At 39.0% G+C, this 27,332-nt stretch overlaps 2 protein-coding genes and 1 long non-coding RNA gene across 6 annotated transcripts in view; 2 read left to right on the top strand and 1 right to left on the bottom strand.

Moving 5' to 3' along the window:
- PARP4 (poly(ADP-ribose) polymerase family member 4) overlaps positions 1 to 6,676 on the top strand; it is a 128,022-nt gene extending 121,346 nt beyond the window's left edge. For both annotated transcript variants that reach the window (XM_057309855.1, XM_026492939.4), the window contains one exon: positions 5,108 to 6,676. In XM_057309855.1, the coding sequence (XP_057165838.1) occupies positions 5,108 to 5,303 (196 nt within the window). In that variant the 3' untranslated portion in view covers positions 5,304 to 6,676. The remainder of the gene's footprint in view (positions 1 to 5,107) is intronic.
- The window catches only part of LOC113251160 (uncharacterized), an 85,629-nt gene extending 75,885 nt beyond the window's left edge, over positions 1 to 9,744 (bottom strand). Inside the window, exon 1 of one of the 2 annotated variants that reach the window (XR_003314326.4) lies at positions 9,669 to 9,744. This is a non-coding gene — a long non-coding RNA (uncharacterized LOC113251160). Of the gene's footprint in view, positions 1 to 9,373 lie in introns of both variants that reach the window. The other variant, XR_007188887.2, reaches the window with a different exon arrangement.
- A 70-nt stretch (positions 9,745 to 9,814) lies between these two features.
- MPHOSPH8 (M-phase phosphoprotein 8) overlaps positions 9,815 to 27,332 on the top strand; it is a 68,254-nt gene continuing 50,736 nt past the window's right edge. The window contains exons 1-3 of one of the 2 annotated variants that reach the window (XM_057309840.1): positions 10,233 to 10,321; positions 20,347 to 20,577; positions 22,926 to 23,081. In XM_057309840.1, the coding sequence (XP_057165823.1) occupies positions 20,476 to 20,577; positions 22,926 to 23,081 (258 nt within the window). In that variant the 5' untranslated portion in view covers positions 10,233 to 10,321; positions 20,347 to 20,475. Of the gene's footprint in view, positions 10,322 to 20,346; positions 20,578 to 22,925; positions 23,082 to 27,332 lie in introns of both variants that reach the window. The other variant, XM_026492940.4, reaches the window with a different exon arrangement.

The following is a 27,332-nucleotide window of genomic DNA, read 5'->3' as shown; positions in this document are numbered from 1 at the left end:
GCCAATGATTCTGACATTGGAACGTTTCATTGAGTCAGTAATCTTCCGTAACCTACATTCGTGGGCTTGGATTTTTTTAAGAGCAGCTTCTATTTTCGTTTTTTCCTCTATTAACCCATCCCTCAATTCACTAATACGTTCCTCTGCTTCTGTGACCCTGGCTGTCAGAGCCTCTAGTTTTGCCTGCATTTGGCTCATAGAATTTTTAATTTCTGTCAGATTCGCTCTCATTTCTGTCCTTAGGGATTCTATATTCTCAGTAACCTTTTCATTAATACTTTTTTCAATTCTACTCATCATTTTGACCATCGTTACTCTGAATTCCATTTTGATAATTTGGTTACATCCATATCCATTATTTCTGTGGCAGAGGCCACAGACTCACTGTCTTTTCTTTGCTGGGGGGGCTTCTCCTTCTTGTCATTCTGATGAGGAGAGGTTGCGGGGTTGTCCAGAGCCCAAAATATTGACTGGGTCCCAGGCCGTGCCCCTTGTTTTATAGGGATCTTAGGGATGTGGGCTTCTTCTTTAAAGATTTTATTTATTTATTTATGTGGCAGAGAGACAACCAGAGAGAGAGGGAACACAAGCAGGGGAGTGGGAGAGGAAGAAGCAGGCTCCCAGCAGAGGAGCCTGATGAGGGACTCCTTTCCAGAATGTCGGGATCACGCCGTAAGCCGGAGACAGGCGCTCAATGACTGCGCCACCAGGCGCCCTGGGTTGTGGGCTTCTTGATTTTTCAGCCTGCCTTCTGCGGGAGGGGCCTGCCACACCGATACTCAGGCAACCCTGTTTGGATAGAGTCTCTGTGTCCCCTGCGAGGGGGGATGGGGATGGGCACACTGTGAGCTGGTGTTTCCAGGCTTTTGTTGTCTGGCAGCTTTCCCTGGCGGTCTGCTGTGCCTTTTCTGAGAGTCAGAGCAGCCTTGGCCGAATTTCAGCCTCTGTCACAGAACAGAGGGATTGCGGACCGTTCTCCACTGATGTTCTGGCCACTTTAACTCTGTTTCTGTTGGTGCTGCTCAACCCTGCAGCGCCCGGGGATGTGCGCCCCACACCCAGCTTCCCAGCCCTCACTTCCAGGGCCGGCGCGTCTCTGCCCTTTGTGTTTCTAACGCTGCCTGCTGCCAGCCGCCAGCCGCTCCCACTCGCTCCGGGAGCTCCCGGTCTCAGTCTGAATCCAGTGAGCCCATCGGGATTCCAGAGTTCCACGAGATGCCTGGTGGCACGCACTCCCGGCTCACCAGTCTCAGTCTGCTCTCTCTCGGGTCCCATGCAGGTGGCCACCGCTTCCTGGCGCCCGAACGCGGCAGCTCCCTCCCCCTTCCGTTTATCTTCTGATATCTGTGCGTGGTTTCACAGCTCCCCGCTTCGTACCTCAATACTCAGCGCTGGAGATGTTCATTTGTAGAGATCCAGATGTATCTTCCTGCGTCTCAGGCTGGTTCCATGGTTGTTTAGGCTGGTCTGGTACCTATCCAGCTCAACTCAGGGGACCGGCTGAAAAAGGGGTCCCCTACTCCTCCGCCATCTTAACTCCTCTGACCATTTCTTAACTAAATTTTATAAGAAGCTACATGGAATTGTAAGAACAAAGAGAATTTATTCACAGGGAATACCTTGCCTGTACTCTTCTGTCATAGGCAGGGCAGACACAATATTTTTGCCTCTTGGGTTCTATGAAAGATCAGGGCTCAGAGTGTTTAAGTGTAGCTTACACTGGAACTCAGATCTTTGGCTCCTGGTTTAGTATTCTTTTCACTATGGCATATTGATTCTGTGTGCTTTTGGAAAATCTACAATATGATTGTTGGGACCAGGCCTGTTCCCAATAAATTGCAGGGCCTGGTACAAGAATATAGATGGAAACCCACATACTATTTGTGTAAGTATTTAAAAGTCATACATCAAACTAACGAATTGTTAAATAAAACACATTTTAAAGTCCTTCCTTGACAAATACAACTTCTTAAAGACCGAGTTCAAATTTAGAATTCTGTGACCACTTGAAGTTTGATACTATAATATGACAAGGTAGAGAGAGCCAGTTCTGGGTCCCTGGCTCCTAGTCCTTGGGCTGACCTCTAGCACTACAAGAGGCCTTGAGGCACATGTGAATACCCTCCTTACTTACAAAAACTCCATCCATACCCCATGCAGATGGTCACCCCTTATGTGTGTGCATATACACACAATATACATATGTATAGCTATACATACATACCTATATAATTAACTTATGATTTTTTCAAAAAGGCAAGGTAAGTGGGAAAACTAGCAAAACTAATAAAAATATTATCTATAGGGGGAGGAAGAGGAGACAAGGTTGGAAGCGAGGTTTCTCCTAATATACTTTGTTTTACATTTTTGACTTTGAAACTAGGTAAATATTTTGCATAATAAAGACCAGATAGCAGAGAGAAGAGATTCAGTATGTTAAATTATACCATGAACTGCCATCAGCAATGTCTGGAATGTGAAGAAATAAATGGCAAGAGGAAAAAGAGGGGAGGGATGGAAGCTATAAATTAAAGGGCACAGGGCCCGAAGGCAATGTTAGGCCTACTTTGGATCCTGCTTTGAACAAAAGCCATTTTATTAAAGAGAGAGAGAGAACAGAGAGATGTAAACATTACCTGGTTATTTTGTGATATTAAAGAATTAATTATAGCTATTTTAATATCATGTTTAAGAAAAAGTTCTTGTCCCTTAATGATACATATTTACAGATGAAATTAAAATAAATAAGCAGACCAATTTTTACCCCCTGACAAAGGCTGATTAAATTCTCAGTTCCCAACACCATCAAACACAAAATAGGTACTCAGAAAATAATAAATTGAGCATTTTACTGTATATAGTTTATACTTTCATTTTTAAGAACAGCAGCACTTTCTCATGAGCTTACCAGAACAACTCTTTGGGAAAGATGGACATTTATTAAGTGAATATCAAGAAAAATACTTCAAAGAACTAGTAGACAGGACTGACAAGTTAATATTTGATTTAATAGTCACAACCAAAGAGGCACTTCTTCTATTTAGATCTTTTTCAACTGAGACAGAGGGAAGAGAGGCTTAGGAGACAAGGTGACCAAAGTAAAGCTATTTTGGTTTTTAGGCTGACCCTTAACCTAAAAGTCAACAGGTCAGAAGATACAACTCATGGGAGACCACAAGACCCTACTCCCTCCAGCAGTAAAGGTCATAAAGATTGGACATTCCTAAAATTGCTCCTGTGGGTAATTTCACAACTCTAAGACAATGGAAAAACTAACTGCCCAATGTAAATGTTAAACCCAAATTTAAAGAGTAAGCCCCTCTTTATATGGTTAGCTAATTGAAAAAAACAAAAACAAAAAAACTTATAAAACCCTTTGTTAGAGGCAAGGTGGGGGGGAGTCCTCTTCCTCCCCTAGGAAGAGAGACCACTACTTTATCTATGAAGTAGCTCCTTTCTTACTTGTATACTTAATAAATCTTTGTCCCTTTCTCTACCTGGCTTGCTCTTAAATTCTTTCTCTTAAGGAGCAAGAACTGTCTTGGCGGGGGGCGTAAGACCTTCCCCCTTGGCCTGTCTGGCATCACAAGTATTATAACCAGTGGAACAAGTATAAATAACTTTGAACCTACTTTTGAATTGCAATATCACAAAGTATTATATCAAGATTTTCAAAAATAATGAGGTATATTCCATTACATTGCTCTTACTATATGACTGTTATTGTAAGAGCAAAAAAGTTTGTTGGCACTTTAATAAGTAAAACTTCTAAGTAATTTTTATTTGCTGTTATTGCATATTTAATTTATAACTTTAATTTCTGTCTTTCTCTGCTTCATGATGCACATAATATTAATACAGTAGCACATTGCATGGAGGTATATGAACAAAACCTTCCTACTAGTGGGATGGTCAGTCAAAAGTTTAAAGTCCAGTTAAAGGAAGACTAGTGGAATTAGTGAAAATATTTAAAACTAGTTTTGTTGCTTTCAGTAGTTCATAACTATAAGTAGACTAATGATTACTGGGAAACAGGTCTTTTAACCACTTTGGATGTGCTCCCCAGTTAGTATGTTTGTGTCATCATGATATTCAGCCAACATTTATTGATTGCCTCCTCTGTGCAAGGGACTGTTAAGCCTGTGAAATCCATGTGTTCTGCTAATCCCCACAACAAACCCCTAGGATCTCATATTATTATCATAATTGAGGACACTTCTAGTGTTGCATAAAAGCTGCAATATTACACAGCCAATATTGTGTGATTTCCGAGTCAGGATTTGAACCCAGCACTTAGCCACCACACTATACTGATGGCCCTTTCCCAGTTCACGGGAAAAAAAATCAGCAAGATGGAGAGAACTTTCCAAATTTTTAGTCCCCTTCCATAGAATTTTTTTTAAACTTTAGTATGTGTTACCACTTGTTTGCTAATAAATTCTCAGGTGACAAGGTAAATGAGGAAGTAGCTGACTAATGTTAATGAAAAATATCAGAATTTTTCTGAGTCTTGAGTAGACTTTTGAATATCTGACAGTCTTGAATGTTTGACACCATTTTATGCACACAAACTTGAAGTTTTTATGTTATGCACAATTTAGTAGTATGTTGTTCCTGATTTGTGTGACAGAACACATGGCAGTTTCATAGGTGAGTCTTAGGTATTTTGCTAACTAATCAAATTGAGAATTCCTGGTACAGTAAAAAGGAAAGAAAAATAGAAACCTGGTTTGGAAAATAATATTGAGTTTCTGCTTGAAGGAATGATGGATTTAGATCAAGAAGAATAGAAAGGGGATGACAAAAAAGCAAATATATAAAGACTAGAGGAAGCTTGAGTTGTCCTGGAGGCAGCAAGGAAGTCTGGGAAGCATTTGGAAGCTGGAAAGTGATGGGTGTAATATATTTAAAAATGTATTGATTTCAAGTTAAAAGCACCATGTCAGTCTGATAGAACTTTCATAAAATGTCAGAGAGAATTGCTTTTATTACATATCTTAATTTTTGACAGAATTATTTTGTCTGATATGATGTGCTAGATTTGATATCTCGTATTTCATATATAATTATATTCTGAAGTTGATGAAACCATTTATTTTTAATCTAGAAATATTCCCTGGGCTTTTGAAGAAATAAAGAAAGCAAGTGAATGGGTAAGAAGAACTGAAGGACAATATCCAACTATCTGCCAACGGCTTGAATTGGGTCAAGATTGGGACTCTGCCACTAAACAGCTATTGGGGATCCAAACCATAAACACCACATCTCCCCTTCACAGAGTTCTTAATTACAGTCAAGGCTGAATCAACTGAAGTTGTATTTTAACTATTATTCATGCTTCCATGTATAAAATAATCAGATAGCAATAGATACCTATAATGAAGTTTAATTATGATTTTATTCAATGTAGCACTCACTTTAAAATGAGAAACAGAATTGATTATTTTAATGAACTAACAAGTATTGTAACAAAATATTACAATACTACAGATTTGTGTTTAAATGTTTTAAGGTGATAAGAGACACATTTGGCTGGTCCTGGAGCCTCATTTCCTCCTCCCTTTTAAGGACTCTAGTAGAGAAGTGGCCCAGCTGGACTTATTAGTAAGCTGGGGAGAAAGAAGGTCTTTGACTGATGTCAGTGTTCCTGGAATGCAAGCCTGTTTCCAGGGCCCTGAGTATCCAGACCTTTGCCCTCAGTATGCATGCTCCCTGGTGTGGTCCTAGTCTGTAGATCCCTTGATACATTTTTTTGTCACTTAGAGAACCTAGGCATCCCAATCAATTCTTTCATGGATCTTGCTTTTGGTGTTGCCTCTAAAATCCTGAAGTCATCTAGATTTCCTCCTGTGTTATCTTATAGAAGTTTTATAAATTTTGCATTTTACATTTTGGTCTCTGATCCATTTTGAGTTATTTTTTATGAAAGCTGTAAGGTCACTGTTTACCATCCTCCACACTACCATTTCCAGGCCATTACCTCTCTACCTTTATGTCAAAACCCTGGTTTCTTTGTTTTTGTTTTTGTTTTTTAAATTCAATTAGCCAACATATAGTACATCATTAGTCTTTGATACAGTGTTCAATGATTCATTAGTTGTGTATAACACCCAGTGCTTATCACATCAGGTTTCTTTGAGATTCAGTCTTTTGGCTATCCCCCAACCTGTCCTAATTTGTTGTGATTTGCCAAATGCCCAGTACCTACCCTCATTCATGTATGATTCAGGATTTCCCCTTCTACCGCCAATCCTGCCTTCATCTTGAGTGACTTCCATTATCCTGATGTGTGACCCCTCCTAAATCCCTGGACTTGAACCACAGCTATAACTGAGTCTTGGCAGAATGTCCTGTGGTACTCAAAGGATGGGAAGCTGTGAGGAGCTACCATGAGGACTTCTCCCATCTGCCTCCCTATCTCCCTGAGAGGCAAACATAAGACTATTTCTCATCACCTCCCAGTTCTGAGGCAATATAAAGCTCAGAATACAGCTGTAGACTAAAAATCCTCCTAGCTGCATCTAGAATTGGCTCTTCAGCAGTGATGTGTCCCACAACTCTCACTGCAATTATCTAGCTCCTCTTGGAGTGTCAGGAAAGGACAAAGGGGAGCTGGTATCTTTGACTACTCTGCCTCTTGCTGTTTATATAAGTAATAAACGATCTAAATCTAAAATGGCTTCTTATGTCTTTACTGGCTAAATCAATCAGGTCTTGCCCTTGGCCTTGTCTACTTGTTTGCTTGACATAATCATAGAAGATAACTCTTTTCTTGTTTTATCAGATTAAGGGATAAAAGATTGATAATACAGAGTAGCAGAGTGTGTGAATGTAAACAGACTTCCTTACGTTGTTACTGGAAACATATACTAGTAAAACAAAGTTTCGCAGTATTTATCCAAATTTAAATCACTACCCTCCTTGACCTATAAATTTCACTAATAGGAATTCCACTTCTAGAAATTCATCTTGCAAAAACATGGACACACACACATGCATATCTTATATATGCATGTGTGTGTGTTTGTGTGTGTGTGTGTGTGTGTGTATTACAGTTGCAGAACAATGTGGAATAGAGCCCATTTAAAAATTACAGAAATTGGTGTTTATCCATGTATGAGATAAAGGTCTGTCATGTCATATTCCAAACTGGAATTCCATTACCTATGAGGAACAGAAATTTTATTTCTATCATATATCTGAATTAGTTAAAAAATTTTACAGTGAACACACACACACACATCAAAAATACGTAATAAAGAAAATAGTGTAATGAACATAAATTCCATCATTTAAAGTATTTTGCCAAGTTTTTATAAATTTAGAACAGTCTTCTCTTCCCTCTTCTTATGCTATTGACTTGTTGAAGAGACAAGGTCAATTGTCCTATAATATGTCCCACATTCTGGATTTGTCCATTTGTTTCCATTTTTTCTTCCCCCATATTTCTTGTAAACTGGAAACTCGATCTAAGGCCCTGAATAGATTAAGGAGCCATATAGTTTGGTTGTTCTGCTTTTAGTAATGCTAACATTGATCAGTGGGTTTTCCAATGTTAAGTTCTGTTTCTCCTACAACCAACAAATAGTCTGAAGAGATACTTTGGCAGCCAGTTCCTCATCAATCTTTCACCTAGCGGTTTTGTTGCCTGAATCATTTTTATGAAATATTGTGATTCTGTTTTCTTCTACACTTGTTAACTGAAATTCTTCTGAAAAAAATAAGCTTTCCCCATCAACAAAATATTATTTGATTATAATATTTTTAAAAACTTACTTTAAAAATATACCTAATTATTAGAATTGTGTGTCTTCCTGTATAGACTAAGAGTCTGTGGAGGGCAGAGAGAATGTTAATAGACAGTGTGCCCAAAATGAAGTTAGGTGTGTCAACCCCCACATCAGCAAACCAAGACTTGATACCCAACCTAACTGCAGTTTCAGGCTCTTCTAGGAATATAATCTCAACCAGTAGTCTGGAATTTCCTGGTAGTACTAGTGAGGTAATCCCCTTGATAGACCCCAGTCTTACCCCAAAGGACAGTGAATTTGCCTGAAATAATCCTTTCTTTTATGACTTTCTTGCCCTACCCCCTTTCTGTCATGAAAAGCCTGTCCTTTCCTGCATTTCTTTGGCGCTCCTTCCTATTTGCTAGATGGGATGCTGCCCCAATCATTGAATAAAGCCAATAAGATCTTCAGATTTAGTCATCTGAATTTTAAGACCATGCTCTATTGCTCTTTGTATTCTTAATGCTTAGTATAGTCATGATACACAGGATGCATTTAGTAAGCTAAATAAATAATAAATCAATGAGTCCATTCAAGATCTGATGAGCCTCTCCATGATGTGGGAAACAAAGACAGAAGAAAAATTATTAAATTTCCTACTACTTACAGCCCATTGACAAGTCCTTGAAACAGGCAGAATGACATTCCTCTAGGGCTCAACTGCCTCGATGTTGATACTTTGCTAAGGACGAAAGGCAATCTTAGCCTGACCTTCCAAAATCCTGTAAGTCTACCTTAACATACAAAAATTCCTTTGGAAACTTCATCTCTACCCCTGCAAGATATATGTTGGCATGCATCCCCCAAGACCCAAGGATATACATCTGAAGGGTCTCATGACTGGGGTTTTCCTAGACAGTAATAAATGACCTTTTCCCAACAATAGCCTGCTCCAGGTCCTGGAACCGTTGCTTCCAAATTCCTTAGAAACTTATACTATTCCTAACTCCCTCCCAACTTAAAGTATATAATGACCCCAGTGCAGCTCTCTGCCCACAGGTCCTATCCCCATGCTTTAATAAAACCACCTTTTTGCACCAAAGATGTCTCAAGAATTCTTTCTTGGCCGTAGGCTTTGAACCCTAACGCCTACATCATCCAAATGGATCTGCTGGATCATAGACGATTCTTTAGTTAACCTCAGAGTTAATTTAAAAGAGTTAATCTTATAAATTAAGTCCACCATTCAAAGAAACAAAAACCTCCTTGGGGTGCCTGGCTGGCTCAGTCAGAAGAGCCTGCAACTTTTGAGCTCCAGGTTGCGAGTTTGCGCCCCAGGCTGGGTGTAGACATTACTTAAATAAAACTTTAAAAGAAATTTCAAAAAATTAAAAGTTCGCTACCACAAAGATTTTATTTGCGATTCAAAGTGAGAAAAATATTTTACTCTTAAGTGGATTATCCTAGCAACTTCGTGACTATCTTTGTCAAATCACGGACAAAATACTTTAATCACGTCCTCCATTTTCAATGGGGAAGTAACTTGGAAAATAATTATTTTTGGCTTATTACTTAAAAGTTTTTCGTCTAACTTTAAACAATACTAAGATATAAGAGCACTATGAGTTATGTTTGATTGTTACCGTTCACAGGCGTTAAACAAATCAAGATCACACGTGCACGAATGGCCCAGGATTGCGTTCTGGCCGGCTCAGGTGTGGGCTGGAGATGGGCTGCTTTCCTAGAAAGCCCCCCCCCCCCCCCCGCCGTGGGCGTCAGGCGCAACTCTTAGGGGGAAGAGGCCCCACACAGCAGTCGGTCCCCTCTGGTGCTTGAGCTTCTCCTCCAGTCGAATTCCCGCGCTCTGGTGTTCCCTGGCCTCCCCTTCCCAGCTCGGGAACCGCCCGAGCGCGCCTTCGCCGCCCGTTCCCCACTCACCGGTGGAGCCCCAAGCTCTCCGAGGAACCCCTCGGCCTCCTTTCTACCCCGCGCCCTGACAAGCCCCTCCCCCCGCCCACGGCTGTTCCCGCCCCTCCCCCCGGGGGCTCCCAAACAGCCCTCCATCTACCCTCCGCAGCACCAGAGCTGACACACCGCTCCTCCCTCCCGGCACCATGCGCCCCGCCCTTCCGCCGGGGCGCCCCTCGGCCCGCCCACTCGCTTCCCGTAGGTTCCGCTGGGCTCCTGCGCGCCCGCCTCGATGTGATTGGTTTCAGTGTGTGTCGCTCCAAGGTCCCGAGCCCGCCATTGGCGGGTTTCCCTCGCAGCGTCACGCTGCCAGAGTGGATGAGGGCCAAGCGCAGAGCGCGAGGAACCGCCGGGGTTTGTGTCGCAGCCGCTCTTCGTCGGCGGTTTGCTGGGCTCCTGTTATGGCGGCGGTGGCGGTGGTTGCCGAGGGAGCGAGCGTGAGTGCAGTTCCTGTTTCAGGTGCCGACAGCAATGATGTGTCTCCTGAAGTCGAAGAAGGTGTTGGAGCAGTGGGCGAAGAGAAGGACGCAGCCACGAAAGGAGCGGAGGCAGTTGGAGACAGCGAGGAGGACGGAGAGGATGTGTTTGAGGTGGAAAAGATCCTGGACATGAAGACCGAGGGGGTATGTGTGCGCCGGGGGAGGCGAGGCTGGGCCTGCAGGGCTTGACGTGGAGAAAGCGGGGAGCGGTGGGACTTCTGTGGAGGGTTGCCGCGCGAAGACGCGAAGCCCTCCCAGAATTCACAAGCTGGAAAAGACCAGCTTGTGCAGACACACGACGTAGGCGGGGGAAAGGAACGTGACAGCCGGAGCCAGCGCAAGCTTGCGAATCCTGGGAGCCCTGCACTGACATTCCTGACCGACTCTCGGGCTGTGACTGTGAGGGCACGTTAAAGAAGTTTGAAAGGGTGTGTGGCCAGGAGAGAGGAAGCAGTTTAGGCTGCGGTGTGTGAGTGTCAGTGATGAAGGATTTGTCATGGTCATCAGTGTTTAGATACCCTATTGGGGCCACCGCTGTGTGCTGCAAAGTAGTGACTGAAATAGTGCTTCTCTGCATAGTCCAGTTGTCCACGCCATCGTTTCAGCGTTTTCCAAAGCTGTGATAAGTTTTCTGGTTTCAGATCTTTTGGAATTCCTCTTCGTCCGCAGAATCTCGCCCAAGAGGGCGGCATTTGAAGGTCTTCAAAACTTGACCGTTATCTTCTCTCTCCTTGTTTACTGTGTGATTGTAACCACACAGTAATCCTTGAAATTCTTCGTCCCACTATACCTCGGCGCTTACTGTTCTCTCCTTCTCAGTCTTTCGGGTCTTACTCTCAAGAGGGTCAGTTTTTGACCCTGATTCCTGCAGAGTGAGGTGCTTCTTCAACTACGCCTTTGTAGCACTTTGTTCAGACCTCTTTTTCAGCACTTAAAAGCATTATTCTTTATATGTTTCTCCTGCTAGGTTGTAGGCTCCTTTAATAAAGAGAATATGATTTTTATTAACTTTTGTATCACTGGTACTCAATTCAATACCTAGTATGTAGTAAGTGCTTTGTGTATATCAGATTATTCAATGAGTGAATGAATCATGGACTGCAGGCTAGGGTAAAGGAGAGTGGGTGGAAGGATGGACAGTAGGGAAACAGTTTCAGGAGGTAAGTGTGAGATGACCAAAGGTCTCACGTGGTAGTCGGGTCTCTCTGTCCGTTATTTTCTGTTTGTCATGTGCTACCTTGTGTTAATTTTTTTGTCTATTTAGCAAACTTTTTTTTTTAATCACATGCTGTGTGCTAGGTGAGTGTTAGGTCCTGAGGATATAGAGTTGCTGACACTGAAGAGTCTGTCTATTGGGAATAAATAATTGAAATCCAATGCCATTAATATTGTTAGTTGCAAAACAGTAAAGATAAGAACTTTATTTGGTGTAATTTCCCCAGATATATTACAAAAGCGCCTTGAGATGAGAGTAGAGCCAATCTTGGACTGTTTTGGATCCCCTGCATTTAACACAGTGCTTGGCACATAGAAAATATTTAGAAAAATATTGTTTAGGGGAGTAATATCTTTAAGTATTAAGGTGATTAACCTATTGGTATACTTTTTTTAACTTATTTTAATTCCAATGTAGTTAAATTCATACAATATTTAATATTCCTGGTCCCAAAGAATTGTAGGTACTGTACCCAAAGTCTATATTCCAGTCAGAAGCAGATGAAACTAAGAAGCTTAAGTGTTTAAGGCAGTAAAGGAGGGTTATTTATATCACTTTAGTGATGTAAAGTTGGGTGAAAATTCTAGTTCTCAGGGCCTTGTATTTTTAGGTGCTCTTGAGAATGACTGATTTATAAGATGAAAATTATTAGCTCAGCAGAACAGGACTACATCGGTTACTTTTTAAGTACTGCTGACTGAGCCAGCCAGTTGAAAAACATAAGGGTCCTGATAATTTGTTTGGCCTCCTTATAGTCTTAAGGTCTATGGTATTTCTGTTGTTCATAAGCCACTAGACTGTGGTATTCTGTTATTGACTAAGACAATCATTATGATGAGTGTTGGCTTGGAGGAATAGCGTTAATTCCAAATTTATATATTAGCCATGTTCTTTCTTTCGGTTTATTGCTAAATGTAATTTTTTTATGTTTTCAGAACAGTTAAATGAAACTGACAGATCTTGGGGTTTTAGCTTCAGTTTTGAATCGAAGTCATTTTTACATAATAAAAAGCTGGCACTTTTTAATATTTATGGGAATTTGATTTCATTTTTTAGTGTACAAATAAATATTTTAATTATACAACTTAGTAAATGATCACAAAGCCAACACCTGTGGTAACATCCGCCCAAGTCAGGAATTATTAGACTGCCAGCCCTAGAAACCTCTTTTGAATCCCCTTTCCCATAAGTATCCTCTTCCATCCCCCAGAATCACTGTACTGAATTATTATTATGGTAATAGCTCTCTTGCTTTTCTTTGTAATTTTTCCACTTAAGGATGCATTCCTTGACACTTGAGTTTAGTTTTACCTGATTTTTTTCTTTTGTTTCAGTGCAATCTCACAATACTTGTTTTGCATGTGTGTGGTTTTTTTCCTCATTAATATCTTTGTGAAATTTTTATTTTATTATTTTTTTTAAGATTTATTTATTTATTATTTTAGAGAGGGAGAGTGAGTCCCGGGGTGTAGGGGAATGGGGGTAGAGGCATAGGGAGAGGGAGAGAGAGAATCTCAAGCAGATGCCACGCTAAGTGGGGAGCTGTGCATATGTAACTATGCAGAGCTTCATCTCACCACCCTGAGATCATGACCTAAGACGAAATCAAGAGTTGGATGCTTAACCAGTTGAGCCTCCCAGGCGCCCCTCTAGTTGCTAAATATTGTGAATGGATGTTGAATTTTATTAAAATTTTTTCTGCATCTACCAAGATGATCCATAATTTTTCTCTTTTATTCCATTAATGTGGTAAATTACATTGATTTCCTAATGTTAAATCAATTTTGTATTCATAAAATAAACCAGAGTTGGTTGTGATGTTACTCTTTTTTAGTGTTTATGTATTTGGTGTTTTTTTTAATCAATTTTTGCTTTTTCTTTATTATTTTCTTTATTAATGTGTCTTTTTCCAACGTCTTGAGGTGGATACATAGTTGTTTTCAGTCTTTCTTTTTTTCACGTTATATGCCTTTTTTTTTAAAAAGTAATCTCCACATTCAACATCGTGCTTGAACTTAAAATCCTGAGATCAAGAGTCTCATGTTCCACCAACTGAGCTAACTAGGCACCCTCAAATTATACACCTCTAATCTTAGTTTAGCTGTAGCTCATAAATTATCTTTATAGCATGTTTTCATTTGGGTAAAAATATTTTCCAATTTCCATTAAGTATGTGCAGATGTATTGCTTAGTTTCCAGACATTTGAGAGTATTTGTAAATATTTCATGTGCTTTAAAAGAATTTATTTTAATTGACATGTATTCATATATTGTTTAACACTGAATATTTGTTTGATTAATTGGGTAATTAAAAACCTGTAATGTAGTTGCCAAGAAGCAAATCAGCCATTACTTAGGAAGTCGAAACTGGAAATATGGGAAACTAATTTGAGAATAACTTGCATGCATGAGCTGTTCTTAATTTCATATTCCTAATATTGATTATTATAACTGACATTTTTTATGATGTGTTCCTTGTTAATTTTATTTATTTTTATTTATTTATTAAATATTTTTATTTACTTCAGAGAGAGAGAGTACAGAGGGAGAGGGAGAAGCAGATTCCCTGCTGAGCAGGGAGCCTGATGTGGGACTCAATCCCAGGACCTTGAGATCATGACCTGAGCCACCCAGGCGTCCCTGTCAATTTTAAAGCAACACTAAATCCTGGGTGGCTCAGTCCGTTAAACATCTGACTCTGGATCTCAGGGTCGTGAGTTCAGGCCCCAAGTTGGGGAAGAGGGAAGATCACTGTCTTTGAGAGAGGAAGTATTTTTAGGAGAATGAGGTCATGTCTCCACCATGACCATGAAGTTTAAAACCTAATTTTGCCTCTCAACTGACAAAGTATAAAATATTTACTATATGACAATTTACCAAAGTCTGCTGACTTTGGCTCTATAACTACTTACAGAATTATTATTAAGCCATTCACACTTTTTCTTTAAAAAATTACCTGTAACGTGCCCACTTTCACCACTGCTATTCAACACTGTATTGTACTGTTAGTTCTAGCCAGAGCAATTAGATAAAAAGATGTAAAAGACATTCAAGTTAGAAAGGAAGAAGTAAAACTATATTCACAGATGACATGATTCTCTATATAGAAAAATCCTGAAGAATCACAAGAAAATGACTAGATGTAATAAATGAATTCAGCAAACTTGAAGGGTACAAGAATAACATAATAAAAGGTTGTGTTTCTATATACATGTAATGCACAATCCAAAAAGGAAATTTTTCCCCTCCAGTTTTAATTTTAATTCCAGTTAGTTAACATACAGTCTGATGTTGTTTCAGGCATACAATATAGTTATTCAGCACTTCCATACACCACACTGTGCTCATTACAAGTGCATTCCTTAATGCCCATCACCTATTTAACCCATCCCCCCACTACTCTCCCCTCTGGTAACCATCAGTTTGTTCTCTGTAATTAATAGTCTGTTTCTTGATTTGTCTCAATCTCTCTTATTTTTTTCCTTTTGCTTATTTGTTTTCTTTGTTAAATTCTGCATATGAGTGAAATCATATGGTATTTGTCTTCTCTGATTTATTTTGCTTAGCATTATTCTCTCTGGGTCCATCTGTGTCATTGCAGATGGCAAGATGTCATTCTCTTTATGGCTGAATAATATGCCATTGCATATATATGCCAGATTTTCTTTATCAGTTCATCAATCAGTGGACACAACAGGCTGCAAACATTGGGGTGCATGCACCCCTTTAAATTAATGTTCTTGTATTCTTTGGGTAAACACCCTGTAGTGTGATTGTTAGATCATAAGATAGTTCTATTTTTTACTTGCCATTAGGTTTATATATAGCCTCTTCTGCATATGGCAGTCTGTATTAAGTTGATGGTTGTTTAAGTTTGAACCCATTCTTTTCTCATCTCCTCTCCACATTTTTAGGTATATGTTAGTATATATTATATCCGTGTGTGTGTGTGTGGTTTTTTTACAGAAGTATTCATTTTTACAGCTTTTGTATTTCATACCTTTATACTGTCACTTTTGGTGTCTCCTTTCTACTCCGAGTCCCCCTTTATATTTCTTGCAGGGCTAGTTTAAGGGTCACAGACTCCTTTGTTTTTTATTTGTCTGGGAAACTATCTCTCCTTCTATTAGGAATGATAGCCTTGCTGGATAGAGTATTCTTGGTTGCAGATTTTTCCCATTCGTCACACTGAATATATCATGCCACTCCTTTCTGGCTTGCCAGGTTTCTGCTGAAAAATATCCTGCTAGCCTTATGGGTTTTCCCTTGTAAAGTTACCAGCTTTTGTTTTGCTGCTTTTATGATTTTTTCTTTATCACTATATTTTGCAAATTTAATTATAATATGTCTTGATGTGCATCTGCTTTGTTGATTTTGATTGGCACAGTTCTCTGTGCCTCCTGGATCTGAATATGGGTTTCCTTCTCCAAATTAGGGAAATTTTCAGATGTTATTTCATTAAATACATTTTCTGCCCCCTTTTCTCTCTCTTCTTCTGGGACTCCTATAATATGAATGTTGATTAACAGAGTCCCTAAGTTTCCTAAGTCTATTCTTGTTCTGTGTAATTGTTTTTCTCTTTTGTTCAGCTTTATTACTTTTCATTACTCTGTTTTCTAGGTCACTAATGTTGACTAGGTTACTAATGTTTCTTTGTTTCTTCCATCCTGCTATTCATTCCATCAAGCATGTTTCTCATTTCATTTATTGAGCTCTTTATCTCTGCTGCGTTATTCCTTACCTCTGTGTTAAGGGTATCACTCATGTTTTCCACTCTTTTCTTAAGTCTAGTGAGTATCCTTATGATCATTCCTTTAAATTCTCTATCAGGCATGTTACTTATATATGTTTTGCTTAGATCTCTGGCTGTGGCCTTGTTCTGTTCTTTCATTTGGGATAAATTTCTTTGTCTTATTTTGTCTGTTTCTCTGTTTCTGTTAAGAAAGTCAACTATGTCTTCTGTTATTGAAAGTAGTAACTTTATCTAGAGGAGGGCCTGGCGTGCCCTGCAGTGCAGTGTCCTCTGTTCACCAGAACCTGGCACTTAGAGCACAGTATCCTATGTGTGTTGCTTATACCTTGCTGTTGTGTCCGAGTCACTTTTCCTTTCACTGTAGTCATTTGCACTGACACTCTGCCTGTTGTGGGCTGTGCTTGCTGTCTGTGAGATTAGTGGGACCCAGGTAGGCCAGCTCTGAAGGGGACTTGGGAGAGGGGTGGTGGTGTTACCAAAATTTGGGTTGGGTCAGTAGTCCTATGCTGGATCCCCTGAAGTGCAGCAGTAGTTTGGGGCTGTGCACTGGGGCTGCCAGGGACACAAGGCTGGGCATGGTGCATGAGAATGGCTGGGTATGGCTGAGTGCAATGCACTGGGTGTCTGGGCAGGGTGTGCATGGCTTTAACAAAATCCCCCTGAGCCCAAGGCTAGCAGGCTTGGAGTGGGCGAGTCCTGAGGAGAACTCATGGGCATAGCATTCTGCTAGCAGGTCAGGTAGCAAGGGTCTCTGCAGCTCCCCCTCCTGCAGGTGGCTGTCTGTTTATGCTGGCAGGTGGGAGAAGAAAATGGCATCCACGATTTCCTTTGTTTTCAAAGAAGTCCTCCAACATGGTCTGAAATCAGTATAAGCAGATCTGTCTGCTGTTTGCCCCTGGTGTTCTTTCTTTCTTTCTTTTTTTTTTTTTTTTTTAGATTTTATTTATTTATCTGAGAGAGAGAGCACGAGCAGGGGGAGTGGCAGAGGGAGAGGGAGAAGCAGGCTCCCTGATGAACAGGGAACCCGACATGGGACTTGATCCCAGGACCCTGGTATCACGACCTGAGTTGAAGGCAGATGCTTAACCAACTGAGCAATCCAGGCACCCCTGCCCCTGGTGTTCTATAAACTGCTGTTATGTTGCCTCTCCTTATGCTCCTGTCTCTTTAACGGCATCAACCCAGCTATCACTCACCCTGGTGGCCAGTGCAGCACTGAAGTCAGGTGACTTTTAAAGCTCCAAGCTCCAACCCCTACTGGTTTTACAAGCTCCTCCAACATTTAGGGGATTAGTCTTCCCCATGTGAGATCCCTGGTGCATGGACTTGTTTCTCTGTCCTGTTCTCACACACTGCTCCATCCCTCCTGCAGGCAGCCTCTCTCCACCTTTCTGACCTTCCAGACCTTTCAGATGCAGCTTCTTCTCTATATTTAGTTGTGGATCTGCCAGTCTTCAGATCACTCTCCAGTTTATTGGCTTGGATGTAGATGATCTCTAGTTGTAAAAATGGGACAGGGTGAATTCAGGGTCCTCCTACTCTGCCATCTTCCTAAGCTTCTCCCAAAAAGGAAATTAAGAAAACAATTCCAGGGGTGCCTGGGTGGCTCAGTCAGCTAAGCGTCCAACTCTTGGTTTTGCTCAGGTCATGACCTCATGGGTCGTAGGATTGAGCCCCCATATTGGCTCAGGACTCAGTGGTGAGTCTGCTTGAAGATTCTCTCCCTCTTCCCCTTCCCCAACATGTATACACTCTCTCTCTCAAATAAATAAATCTTAAAAAAAAAAAAAAAAAGAAAACAGTTCCATTTATAACAGCATCTAAAAGAATAAAATACTTTTTTTTTTGTTAATGATTTTATTTATTCGTTTGAGAGAGAGAGCAAGAGAGATCACAGAGGGTGAGGGAGAAGCAGATTGGCCACTGAGCAGAGAACCTGATGCAGCGCTCGATCCCAGGACCCTGAGATCATGACCCAAGCCAAAAGCAAATGCTCAACTGACTGAGCCACCCAGGCACCCGTAAGAGAATAAAATACTTAGGAATAAATTTAACCAACAAGGTAAAAGAGTTGCAAACTTACTACAAAGCTTCAGTGATCAAAACAGTATACGGTACTGGCATAAGGACAGATACAGAAAATCCAAAAATGAACCCATACATTTATGGCCTATTGATTTTTCATAATGGGTATCAAGTCCAATCAATGGGGAGACAAATTGTGCTGAAACAACTGGATTTCCACGTGCAAAAAAGGAAAGCTGGATCCTACCTCACACCTTATACAAAAATTAACTCAAAATGAATGAAAGACCTAAATTTAAGAGGTAAAACCATAAAATTCTTAGAAGGAAACATAGGGGTAAATCTTCAGGACCTTGGATTTGACAATGCAATCTTGGATATAATTCCAAAAACGCAAACAAAAGAAAAAATAAAAACTTTTTATTTTAAAAACTTTTTGTGCATCAGAGAACAGTATAAACATAGTGAAAAGGCAACCCAGAGAACTGAAGAAAATATTTGCAAATCACATCTGACAAGGGATTGATATCCATAATATATAAACAACCCCTATAATTCAAAAACAACACCAAAAATTAAAAAAACAAAAAACAAGACAGCCTACTTAAAAATGGGCAAAGGATTTGATTAAACATTTCTCTAAAGATGTACAAATGGCCAATAAGTGTATGAAAAGATGCTCAAGATCTTAGTCCTTAGGGAAATGCACATTAAAACCATGAGATACTACCTCACACCAGTTACTAGATGGGTGTAATAAAACAAACAAAAACATGGAAAACAAGTGCTTGTGAGAATGTGGAGAGATTAGATTCTTCTTACACTGGTGGTGGGCATGTAAAATGGTATAGCTCTTGTGGAAAACAGTTTGGCTATTCTTCAAAAAGTTATAAACAGAATTACCTCATGGCCCAGCAATTCCACTCCTTGGTATATACTCAAAAGAACTGAAAACAGTAACTCAAACAGGTATTTGTTCTACCATGTCCAGTAGAGCATTGTTCACAGTAGCCAGTAAATGGAAACAACTCAAGTGTCTATCAACAGGTGAATGGATAAACAAAATGTGGTGTGTATATATATATATATATATATATATATATATATATATATATACACACACACAGTGAAATAGTATTCAGTCTTAAAAAGGAAGGAAATTCTGACACATTCTATAACATGGATGAACCCTGAAAACATTATGGTAGGTGAAATAAGCCGGAAGCAGAAGAACATATATTGTATGATTCTACTTACATGAAGTACTTAGAATAAGTAAATTCACGGAGACAGAAAGTAGAATGATGGATACCAGGAGTTCAGGGGAAGGGGAATTACTGTTTAATAGGGACAGTTTCTATTTCGAAAGATGAAAAAGTTCTAAAGATGGGCAGTTGTGATAACTGCATGTCTGTGTGAATGTACTTAATGCCATTGCTGTCTCTGTGAATTTACCCTTAAAAATGATTAAAATGGCAAATTTTAAGATACATACACCAAAAAACTATATAAAACTACAATAAACAAGATTTTAAAATTACCTATTGTGTCTTTCACTCATTTTCTCATTCATTTATAATATTTTTAATGTTTTATGGCTATCAAATCTTAATATATTCCTAATTTTTGCTTCTCTGAATTTCTAGTTTATTTTTTCTGCTCAATACCCAACTGAGAAGCAAGAATATACGAAGCAGTTTTCCACATGAACTGCAGAGTAGCATTCTAGCTTACACTTAACACCTACCTGATTTTATTCATAAAACCAGTGAGGCAGTAAGCTTTCCAAACCAAAGCCAAGTGCTGCTCCCTCCCCTTTTACCCTTCAGCATGCCTACACCACCTTTCAATCATTCTGTCACCTATAGAAAGACCAACATCAGCACCTAGTAGGATGGGAAACTAAGAAATAATGGAAAAAGAGATGACTTAGATATTTAACTTTTAAAGATAATCCTGAAAATCCTCATGATTTTAAAATAATAACTAAGTGTAAATTGATAGTTTTATGGTTCAGTTACATTTTACATTCATTTGCAAATACATTCTCCCATTCTGTCCACTGTCTTTTGGTTTGTTGACTGTTTCCTTTGCTGTGCAAAAGCTTTTTATCTTGATGAAGTCCCAATAGTTCATTTTGGCCCTTGCTTCCCTTGCCTTTGGCAATGTGTCCAGGAAGAAGATGCTGCAGCCGAGGTCAAAGAGGTTGCTGCCTGTGTTCTCCTCAAGGATTTTGATGGATTCCTGTCTCACATTTAGGTCTTTCATCCATTTTGAGTCTATTTTTGTGTATGGTGTAAGGAAATGGTCCAGTTTCATTCTTCAGTATGTGGCTGTTCAATCTTACCAACACCATTTGAAGAGACTGTTTTTTTCCATTGGATATTCTTTCCTGCTTTGTCAAAGGTTAGTTGACCATAGAAGTTGAGGGTCCATTTCTGGGTTCTCTATTCTGTTCCATTGATCTGTGTGTCTATTTTTGTACCAGTACCAAACTGTCCTGATGATCACAGCTTTGTAATAGAGCTTGAAGTCCGGAATTGTGATTGCCCCAGCTTTGGTTTTATTTTTCAACATTCCCCTGGCGATTCGGGGTCTTTTCTGGTTCCATACAAATTTTGGGGTGGTTTGTTCCAGCTCTGTGAAAAATCTTGATGGTATTTTGATAGGGACTGCATTGAATGTGTAGATTGCTTTGGGTAGCATAGACATTTTCACAATATTTTTCTTCCAATCCATGAGCATGGAATGTTTTTCTATTTCTCTATGTCTTCCTCAGTTTCTTTCATAGTTGTTCTTATTAAAGTTTTCAGAATACAGATCTTTGGTTATGTTTATTCCTAGATATCTTATGGTTTTTGGTGCAGTTGTAAATGGAATCGATTCCTTGATTTCTCTTCCTTCTGTCTCATTGTTAGTGTATCGAAATGCAGCTGACTTCTGTGCATGGATTTTATATCCTGCGACTTTGCTGAATTCCTGTATGAGTTCTAGCAATTTTGAGGTGGAGTGTTTTGGGTTTTAAACATAAAATATCATGTCATCTGAGAAGAGTGAGAGTTTGATTTCTTCTTTGCCAGTTTGGATGCCTTTTATTTCTTTTTGTTGTCTGATTGCTATACTATGTTAAACAACAGTAGTGAGAATGGACATCCCTGTTGTGTTATCAACCTTTGGGGAAAAGATCTCAGTTTTTCCCCATTGAGGATATTCACTTTGGGTTTTTTGTATATGGCTTTTATGATATTTAGGTATGTTCCCTCTATCATTTATGGGTGATTTTTGTTTTTTCCTGCTTTTTATTGATTTTTCAAAGATTACACATTGCTTATGTAATCAGAGAAAGATCTCAATCTTCAGTTTATGAAAACTAGATCAGTAATACTGTTTATTTTAATTCTTAAAAATTGAGGTATAATTGACATATACCATTAGTATTAGTTTTAGGTGTACAACATAATGATTCGATATTTTTATGCACTGCAGAGTCATCACAATAAGTCTAGTTAATATCCATCACCTTACATAGTTACAAAATTTTTTTTCTTGTGATGAAAACTTTTAAGATCTGCTTTCTTAGCAACTTGTAAGTATACAGTACAGTATTGTTAACTGTAGTCACCATGCTGCACATTACATCCCCGTGACTTATTTTATGATGGAAGGGTGTAACTTTTGACCCCCCTTCATCCATTTCTTCTACCCCAAACCCCTGCCTCTGGCAACCTCCAGTCTTTTCTCTTTTTCTATGAGCTTGGGTTTTTGTTTGTTTTGTCTCCTTCCATACATAACTGAGATCATGCAGTATTTGTCTTTCTCTGTCTTGCTTATTTTACTTACTATAATGTCCTTGAGGTCCAAACATGTTGCCAGTGGCAAGATTCCATTCCTTTTTATGGCCAAATAATATTCCTCTGTGTGTGGGGGGGGCATTTTCTTCATTCATCTGTTGAGGATACTTGGGCTATTTCTACTTTTTGTCTGTTGAAGTGATGATGCAGTGAACATGGGGGTACATATATCTTTTTGAGTTAGTGTTTTTGTTTTCTTCAGATAAATACCCAGGAGCGGAATTGCTGGATCATATGGTAGGTTTTTTGTTTTTGCTTTTAATTTTTTGAGGAACCTTTTTACTGTCTTTGCGCGGTGGCTACACCAGTTTACATTCTCACCAGCAGTGCGCAGGGGTATTCCTTTTTTCTAAGTCTTGCTAATACCTGTTATTTCTTTTCTTTTTGATAATAAGAGGTATGAGATGAGATCTCACTGTGGTTTTGATTTGTGTTTCCCTGATGATTAGTGATGTTGAGCATCTTTTCATATATTTGTTGGCCATTTGTGTGTTTTCTTTGGAAAAATGTCTATTCAGATCTGCCCATTTTTTAATCAGATTTTTTGTTGTTGTTACGGAGTTGTATGAGTTCTTTATATACTTTGGATATTATTAACCCATTATCAGATACGTGATTTGGAAATATTTTCCAGTACAGTAGGTTGCTTTTTCATTTTGTTGGTGGTTTCCTCTGTAGTAAAGAAGCTTTTTAGTTTGATATAGTTTCATTTGTTTATTTTTACTTTTGGTGTGACACTTTTTTCTTAAATGCACTTGCTTCAGATGAACATACTTCATAATGATATTACTCTCCATTTCAAGTTCATTCATATATTCTCAGGATTGTATGTTTCTGGAAGTTTAATCTTTTAAACTATCAAATTCAATGTCCTTTATTTGCCTGTTTTTAATTCTGTAACAGGGTAAAATCCTTTACAAAGTTCGATGGAAAGGATACACATCAGATGATGATACCTGGGAGCCTGAGATTCATCTTGAGGACTGTAAAGAAGTTCTTCTCGAATTTAGGAAGAAAGTTGTAGAGAACAAAGCTAAGCCAGTCAAGAAGGATATTCAGGTATCATGTTTTATTTCATAGTTCTTTTTTTTAGTATAATAAACTTACTATAAATTTTACTGACATAAGTAATGTGCAGTAAAGAATTTACAGATGGGGGTTCCTGGGTGGCTTGGTCAGTTAAGTGTCTCCCTTTGGCTCAGGTCATGATCCCAGGGTTCTGGGATCCAGCCCCACGTTGGCTCCCTGCTCACTGAGGAGCCTGTTACTCCCTTCTAACCCCCACTCGTGCTCTCTTGCTCTCTATCTCTTGCCGTCTCAAAGTCTTTTTTAAAAAATTACAAATAATAATAAAATTATATAGTATTCTGTATATTGTAAATTCTGTATAGCCAGTTGATTCTCACAGAATGCTTTAATTGATTTTTGCCAAACTCTTCCTTCTGTAGTCAACCTAATCAAAGTTGACAAACAGGTATAGTTTGGACATATTGATTAATATTTTTCTTCTAGTTAAGAGTAAAGTGAAAGTGGGGAGGTTAAAAACATGTCAAAACTTTATTTGTTCATCCATGATATAAGCATCTTGTTTTTGTGTACTTAGGAACATTTTTTGTCCTATTCATGTTGCTACTATAGATACAGTGTATACTTGTATGTTTTATCTTCATTATCAGCATATTGTGTCTGATTTTTCTGCTAATTAAAATAAATCTTAGATCATTTTATAAGCTATAAGTTTTAATCTATTAGAGATTATCCACAGATCTGATTATCCAGGTCTTTTGTTTTTCTCTTCTGTTCCCACTTTAGTTTTTAGCTACTTTAGTGCTTTTTAGTAAACTCTTCTGATGGTAAAGAAGGATTAAGAGATCAAAGGAGCCAGATAAGTTAAACTTTTTTTGGTAAAGATTTATTTATTTGTCTTAGAAAGAAAGAGAGAGTGAGAGAGTTGGGGGGGGGGGCGGCCAGAAAGAGAGGAAGAGAGAGAATCCCAAGTGGGCTCCTCGTAAAGGATCAGTTGACATAGGGCTTGATCTCTCGACTCTGAGATCGTGACCTGAGCTGAAGTCAAGATTTTGATGCTTAACCTATATGCCCCAGGTAAGTTAAACTTCTATCATCAGCAGTTTGGAAAAAGATTTCATGGTGGGCTAGAGTGGGATATTATTGAAACAGATGAAAAACTTGGAGTAATGGTTTTCTTGTATGGATTTGTCAATTGTTTTATCCTTGGTCCTCTTATTCCACAAATAACTGAATTGGATTTATTTATAAATCTTGTAAGAATTTCCCATTGACTTTTCCAAGTAAATTTCCTTTATAGCTTCTTTTTATAAATTGAACTAGTTCTTACTCAACTTTTTGCTTTTAGTTTTTTTTTTCATCAGAAATTATTGTAATTTTTTTAGATACCGGCAGAGCGTCTTGGACTTAGAGCTATATAGTGAAAATTTTTCTCAAGAAATAGATAATAACTTACTGAAGCCTATATTTTAAGGACTGCATGTTTATCTTCTTTCCCTACAATTTGAGTTTCAACTAAAATGGTATTAGGACCCAATTTTGACTGATTGTAGTGGTTAATAATAATAGCAATAATAAGGCAGCTTGTATTTACTGAGCACTTATATTATGTATGTGCCAAACACTGGGTCACCACTTTATGTAGATTAAGGTGAGAAACTGAGATTTAGGTAAGTTAAGTAACTATAACTCAAGTTAACCAGTTACTAATGATAGAGCCAGGCAGCTGCATTCTTAACCACTGTGGTAGGTTGCCTTTTAGTTTGGGCTATACCTTGAAATCCATTTAAAGTAGTGGACTTACCAGTTTTTTAAAAATTTTTGTTATAGTTGCAAGGTCTTTAATAAATACGGTTTTAAATTACTAAGCAAAGGGCTTATTACTTTTAAATGTTTTGTAAAGAAACCCCTTTACAAAATGAGTTCACATTAGAGACTTTTTTCTTCAAATTCTTTTGTTACACTTAACACTGTACTTTTCTGGAATGGGTGCCTATTCTTTTCTTCCCTACTTCTTTCCTTAAAAACACTCTCACAAACACAAATACACCTATTTTACTAAGTGATAGGTTCTTTTTACTCAAAAAATTTAGACTTTTTGATTGAATGCTTCTTAAAGTGTATTTCTCATTTTCCTGCATTACTAGTAAGATAAGTTGCTGAAACATCTCCCAAGAAGTTTTTTCTTACAGAATACTAGCTTTATTTTGTCTTTTACTTTACCAAGCCTCTAGTTAAACCCTACTTGCAGCTCTTTTTCTTAATTTAAAATTATTGGTAATGGTCTGAATGAGAATGATTCCTGATAGACTGGTGTATTCTTAAACTTATGAATCCTGTCCTAATTTTAGAAAGATATTTCTCCACCTAAGGGGTGCCTAGCTGGCTCAGTCAGTAGAGTATGCAATGCTTGATCCTGAGGTTATGAGTATGAGCCCTATGTTGGGTGTAAAGTTACTTAGAAATAGTGTTTTTTTTAAAAAAAGCAAGATACTTTTCCACTTGTATGTTTTTCTAAGTTCTCCTTACTATTTTATTTTCTTTTTAAAGATTTTATTTATTTATTTGACAGAGAGACACCTAGCGAGAGAGGGAACACAGGCAAGGGCAGTGGGAGAGGAAGAAGCAGGCTCCCAGCGGAGGAGACTGATGTGGGGCTCAATCCCAGGACTCTGGGATCACGCCCTGAGCCGAAGGCAGACGCTTAATGACTGAGCCACCCAGGCGCCCCTCCTTACTATTTTATAAATAATTTAAAATTCTAGGGGCACCTGGGTGGCTCAGTTGGTTAAGGGTCTGCCTTCAGCTCAGGTCATGAACCCAGGGTCCTGGAATTGAGTGCCATGTCAGGCTCCCTGCTCAGTTGGGAGTCTGCTTCTCACTCTACCCTTACCCCCTTGTTTGTGATTTCTCTCTCTCTCTCAAATAAATAAAATCTTTTTTAAAAATTTAAAATTCTAGGGGCGCCTGGGTGGCACAGCGGTTAAGCGTCTGCCTTCGGCTCAGGGTGTGATCCCGGCGTTATGGGATCGAGCCCCACATCAGGCTCTTCCACTATGAGCCTGCTTCTTCCTCTCCCACTCCCCCTGCTTGTGTCCCCTCTCTCGCTGGCTGTCTCTATCTCTGTCGAATAAATAAAATCTTTAAAAAAAAAAAAAAAGAAATTGCTAAAAATTTAAAATTCTAGGCACATTGTGATCTGAAATTCAAAAATTCAAAATTTACATTTTGAAGACTGAAATTTCTATTTTCTATATCAGGTCAGCTTTCTCATGAATTCTCTCATCTGTTAAGTATTCCAGTATATTGCTGTGACTCTTTGAAGTAAGGTCAGTGGATAGGAAAATGGCAAAAATACAACTGGTCACTGATCTTTTTACCCTTTAGCAAAATAGTTTTGCCATTCATACGCTCTTGCGATTCTTTTCACGGTAGATATAGAAATATTCTATAGGAGAAAATTGCTTTGTTCATCTCATCATCCATGTTCATGCAAGCAACAAATACTTGTTGTCTGTAAAAATTATGATATTTCCCAGTCACCAAAATTTTTGTCTTAGGGAGGGGTTTCACCACAGTAGTATTGTAAGAATATTTGATTTGTCACTTTCTACTTAAATCTAGGAGCATTGCTTACTTAGGACATAGTAAGCATCACAGAAATTAGAAATGGTTTCTCAACAAGTGGCAGATCTGGGTAGACTCCCCTTCCCCTCTCCAGGAGGAGTGGCGTGGGAACACCCTGCAGGAATCTGCTGGGTTTGGAGACTCCAAACAGGGCTGTGTGCCAGAGATAGAAATGCTTGGTCACAGGCCAGGTGAGCACAGAGTGCGAATAGAGGCCGGGGAGACCAGACTGATTAACTGCTTTTCTCCCAGGGCTCACTGAGGAGTGGGGCCCCGAGCTCTCATCATCTCCGGGGCCAGAGATTGGGAGGCCGCCATTTTCATTCTCATCCTTTAAAGCTGTGTGGAAAAGCCTTCAGGAAACAAAAGCTACAGAGAGCAAACCAGAGCAGACTACTTAGCCTGACCCCTGGCAAGGATGGTGTAATTCTGCCTGGGGCAAAGACCTTTGAGAATTAATGCAACAAGCCCCTCCCCCAGAAGATCAGCAAGAATATCCAGCCAAAACCAAATTTACCCATCAATGAGAGCTGCAAACTCCAGCATTAGGGGAGTACAGCACTTAGAATTCATGGCTTTTCCCCCATGATTCTTCAGTCTTTCAACTTTAATTTTTTAAATTTTCTTTCTTTTTTCTTTTTTTTTTTAATAATTCTT

Source organism: Ursus arctos, unplaced genomic scaffold, assembly GCF_023065955.2.
Source record: "Ursus arctos isolate Adak ecotype North America unplaced genomic scaffold, UrsArc2.0 scaffold_10, whole genome shotgun sequence".
NCBI lineage: Eukaryota > Metazoa > Chordata > Mammalia > Carnivora > Ursidae > Ursus > Ursus arctos.
Note: the sequence above shows the minus strand (reverse complement) of the source record. Positions and strands in the feature narration are given on the sequence as shown.